Source organism: Galeopterus variegatus, unplaced genomic scaffold, assembly GCF_000696425.1.
Source record: "Galeopterus variegatus unplaced genomic scaffold, G_variegatus-3.0.2 Scaffold1140, whole genome shotgun sequence".
NCBI lineage: Eukaryota > Metazoa > Chordata > Mammalia > Dermoptera > Cynocephalidae > Galeopterus > Galeopterus variegatus.
Window position 1 is genome coordinate 132098 of NW_007727251.1, and position 5267 is coordinate 137364.

Sequence of the window (5267 nt, forward strand, 5' to 3'; positions counted from 1 at the left end):
CCGCACTCCCAAGCGGTGCACTCTCCAGTGCGCCACCGGGGCAGCCCATAAATATGGATTTTCATTAAATAAGTTTACGTAAAGCTCCTGTTTCTCACTCATCTTTACCGTCCCTTATCACCCATGCTACATCCCCGCTGTCTTTTCTTCCTTGCCATTTTTTTCCTTTCCTTTCTTCCCTTTCTGCAACTCTTTAGCTAAAGTTTTTACCTCTCCAGAGACTTCAGACTGGGGCTGTGACTCACACACACTTATTCCTTATATTTAAAGGTTGTCTTAATACCACATATTCCAGAGTAGCTGACTGGGAATGTAATGATAATAATGAACATGTAAAATAATTTCATATTATCCTCATCACTCTGAGGAAGGTCTGTTATTCCCATTTTGCAGCTGGGGAAACTGAGGGTCACAGGGATTAAGTGAATTACACATAGTCATGGGACTAATATGTGGCAGAATAGAAACACATGGCGCATCCATAAGAGTCCAAACTTCAATAAAGTTTTTTGTGGTCTTAGTCCTTAGTGGATGATAATTGAAAGCCCCGTCTTTGTTCCTGTCAATGCCTACCTTCCTTTTGACCCTAACTTTAGACGTAATGAAGATTCCAACATTTAGTCCAAGTAGAATAATAGCAACCCTGATGATTCAAGTGAGGAGTTTAGATTTCTAAGGACCTCTAGATTGGCACAGTTCAGTAGAAGTACAATGCAAGCCTCGTGTGGAATGATACATTTTCCAGTAACCACATTTTAAAAAATCTTTTTTAAAGATGAAATTAATTTTGAACAATACTAACACCGCACTCCCAAGCGGTGCACTCTCCAGTGCGCCACCGGGGCAGCCCATAAATATGGATTTTCATTAAATAAGTTTACGTAAAGCTCCTGTTTCTCACTCATCTTTACCGTCCCTTATCACCCATGCTACATCCCCGCTGTCTTTTCTTCCTTGCCATTTTTTTCCTTTCCTTTCTTCCCTTTCTGCAACTCTTTAGCTAAAGTTTTTACCTCTCCAGAGACTTCAGACTGGGGCTGTGACTCACACACACTTATTCCTTATATTTAAAGGTTGTCTTAATACCACATATTCCAGAGTAGCTGACTGGGAATGTAATGATAATAATGAACATGTAAAATAATTTCATATTATCCTCATCACTCTGAGGAAGGTCTGTTATTCCCATTTTGCAGCTGGGGAAACTGAGGGTCACAGGGATTAAGTGAATTACACATAGTCATGGGACTAATATGTGGCAGAATAGAAACACATGGCGCATCCATAAGAGTCCAAACTTCAATAAAGTTTTTTGTGGTCTTAGTCCTTAGTGGATGATAATTGAAAGCCCCATCTTTGTTCCTGTCAATGCCTACCTTCCTTTTGACCCTAACTTTAGACGTAATGAAGATTCCAACACTTAGTCCAAGTAGAATAATAGCAACCCTGATGATTCAAGTGAGGAGTTTAGATTTCTAAGGACCTCTAGATTGGCACAGTTCAGTAGAAGTACAATGCAAGCCTCGTGTGAAATGATACATTTTCCAGTAACCACATTTTAAAAAATCTTTTTTAAAGATGAAATTAATTTTGAACAATACTAACAGTAATATATGTTCCCTGAAATTAATTTTAATAATGTGCTTTATTTAATCCAACATATCTAAAATAGCATTTCAACATGTAATTAATTAGTGAGATTGTTCCCACTCTTCTTTTCATACCAAGTCTTTGAAATTTGCTGTGTATTTTACAGGTACGGCACATCTCAGTTTGCACCAGGCATATTTCAAGTGCTCAATAGCCACCTGTGGCTTCTGAGCACCATAACACACAGCATGGGTCTAGATGGAGGAGGGATGCACAAGTCACTAGACCTCTCTTCTGCCTAGAAGCGATTCCCCAAACCGATACTGTGGCTTTAAATACCTCTCAAATCCATGTCCTGTGACCCTGTCCTGGCCTATTGCAGCAGCTTACCGACTGGTCTCCCTGCCTGCCTGCTCACCCCACCACCAGTCTGTTTGTCTCTTGTGAGCAGGGTCATTCTGCAATAAGCAGTTCTGATCACTACACTCTCCTGCTTAAAATTCCATGGAATCTGACCAAACTGTCTATCACAGCATGAGTTTCCTTCAGGGGTTGACTCCTGCTTGCCTTTAACCTGATTACCCACTACTTGAACACATCCACAGCCATGCAACTACTACTGTTTATTCTGAGACACCTCCCTGCTCCCTCCCACCTTCTCCCTGGACCTGTGCTTTTCCCTCTGCTGTGTTGTCTCGTTTTCTCATTTAGCTAGCTCTGCTAGTCCTTTAAGAGAGGTGTCCCTCTGGTGTACATCCTATAGTATTCTCTGCATAACTTTTATGGCACTGGTCATACACTGTTGTAATAGGTGGTATAAGTGTCAGTCTTCTAGATTGGGAGTTCCTTGAGAAAGGAAGTGGATCATACTCATATTTTTATCCCAGATGCTAAGTACAGACTCACACATCTACTAAGCACTATACTTAGAAATGTTTAAAGAATGATACGGGGCCATCATGTTTTTCCTTCCATTTCCACCTTTCCTTCCTCCAGCACAATGATCCAGAGCCATAATTCCCCTTTTTGTTTGCTTCCTAAAACAGCTTGATATGTCAAACTTCATAAATCAAAACAAGCTCATTTATCATTTTTAGACCTTAAATTCTGTCAAAGCCAGAATTGGATTCAGAGAGCCTCCTATAGCTTTATTATAGTTCTGTTCTAAGCACTGTAAGGATGGGTGGCATTATTCCATAGAGGCTTTTAGCCATTGAAGGCTTTAATTTATCTCAGTCTCTTTATTCCACAACTATTAAAAGCATGGTCCTTTATTCTTTGCCCATAGCAGTCTCTGCCTAATGAGAGCTAAGATGGAGTCTCAAAAACTTTTCTTATTTTGATTTCTGTACATCAGAATTGAACCAGGTATGAAAGAGTCTAGATACAGTAAGTTATATAGTATCACAGTAATGGCTATTTATTTTATAAACCATGTGAGAAATCATGAATTTTTTCGAGGTCAGGTTTTATCAAGAACCAAAAAAGTTCCTCTTATTTTAGCAAGTCCATCTAAGGACCATAATGTCATAACAGTAAATAAATCATATTTTCAAAAATTGTATCCTGGATACATTCTAGAAGTTACCTAAGCATGACTTTGTGTGTGACCATAAAGAATGTATTCTTCCTTTAACTTAGTTGATTATTTTGTTTTTCCAAATCAGGGAAGGAGCTGCTGTGTTTTGGAATGTGAAAGACAAAACTGTAAGTATAAGTATAAAGTATAAAAATTTAGTTTTCTGAGAATAAATTAATTAGCACTCAATAATGTGAGATATAAATTAATAGATAATTCACAACTTATTTGCTCTGCATTACGTAATATCTATCCAGTCAGTACCATCTTCCAAAATATATTGTATTTCAGCTTATTTTAAAGTTTCCCACATTTTCCATTCTCTGAGCACATGCTAATTTATGGAGAATCAGAAACATCCTAGCTACAATACAGAGAGTAAAATATATTTTGCATGTGATAATGTACAAAATGAATAATGTATACACAGTTTAATTGGAAGCTGGTTGCATTGAGTTTTATTTTAGATTAAGTTTCCTAGAACTTACCACTCATGGGAAATAATTGCTTCAGTATCCAAATCAGAATTTGTTTAATACAACCTTTTTTGAGGCAGTTTGGTAACATACATCAAAGCTTTGTATTTAACTTAGTCCCCATACTGGCGAGCTGCCAAAAAATAAATAAATATATTTAACTTAGCAATTTTACACCTAGAAATGTATCCAAAGGAAATAATTACAGTTATGCATGACGAGACTGGCCAATTAGCTCAGTTGGTAAGAGTGCAGTGTAATACCAAGGTCAAGGGTTCAGATCCCCTTACTGGCCAGCCACCAAAAAAAAAATTATGCATGATGAATTATGTATAGAAATGTTCATCAGAGTATTATGTACAAGAGCAAAAAATAGAAATAACCAAAATATACAATAATAGCAAGTTTGTTAAATACATCCATAGGATAAGATATATTACAGCTTTTAAAAATCATGTGGAAAAATATCTATTCCTGGATATCATATCCCACAATCCAAAGAAAATCACTAGTAACATTATGGTTTGCATTCTTTAAATTTCCGAAATAAAAAATGTAAAAGCAACATACTTGTAAAAATTTAAGCAATGCAGAGGTATAGAAAGTGACCATCTCCCTCTCATAGGCATAGAAAATTGTCTTCATATATGACACAGTTTAAATTAAAAGAGCAGGTTACAAAATATAACCAATTTAATATCAGAGCTATCACCCCGGGGCCCCGTGGCGTGGAGCCTGGGGAAGCCGAACCCAGCCGCAACCAGGTAAAGAGCACACCAAAAACACCATTTTCACGTGGGTGGCCCACCAGAGCCACCGCAGTTGCCATGGCTGCCACAAAAACAGCAAGTCTCTATAGCAGCAATCACAGCCACTATGCAGATGGCATGCCAGACTCTCAACTGCACTGACACAAGGAGAGGCACCAGTGGAGACCAAAATAAAAAAAGAGATCCTCTGTCTTCACAAATCACACTCCAGAGTAGTAGAAGAAGCATCTGATTTACAATATAGGGGAGGACTTGATTATACCTGTCTCAGTATTGGACAGATCATCTAGGCAACAAACCAACAGAAACAGTTAATCTATCAGATGAAGAGAACAAGTCTATGGTTATTGGGGGGTGGCAGGGGGGAGAAGGTTATACCTGTCTCAGTATTGGACAGATCATCTAGGCAACAAACCAACAGAAACAGTTAATCTGTCAGATGAAGAGAACAAGTCTATGGTTATTGGGGGGTGGCGGGGGGGAGAAGAGGAATGATTAGATAAGGGGCATAAAGAATAAGTATGATTTGTAACAATATGCTAATTAAAAAAAATTTAATACCTGAGCTAGTTAAAAAATGTGCTTCAAGCAATCCCAGTTTTACTAAAAGGAAGTGTGCACACACACACTGTGGGGGGTGGGGAAGGTGGGAAGGGATCCCAGAGAAAAAGAAATATAAGTGACCAACAAATACTGTAAGAAAATACAAATTGGCTATTTGAAGTTGGAAAGATGTAAAAGGCTGATGATACCCTGTGTTCTTTAAGAGTGTTACTCAGAAATGTTTGGATTTACCGCACCCATAAAGACTCACATAGATTAAGAGTGAAAGGATGGAAAAAGATCTTCCAA

At 38.1% G+C, this 5267-nt stretch overlaps 1 protein-coding gene across 1 annotated transcript in view; it reads left to right on the forward strand.

Moving 5' to 3' along the window:
* RMND1 (required for meiotic nuclear division 1 homolog (S. cerevisiae)) overlaps positions 1 to 5267 on the forward strand; it is a 47306-nt gene that overhangs the window by 18089 nt on the left and 23950 nt on the right. Inside the window, exon 4 of the mRNA XM_008575126.1 lies at positions 3232 to 3297. Within this exon, the coding sequence (XP_008573348.1) occupies positions 3232 to 3297 (66 nt within the window). The remainder of the gene's footprint in view (positions 1 to 3231; positions 3298 to 5267) is intronic.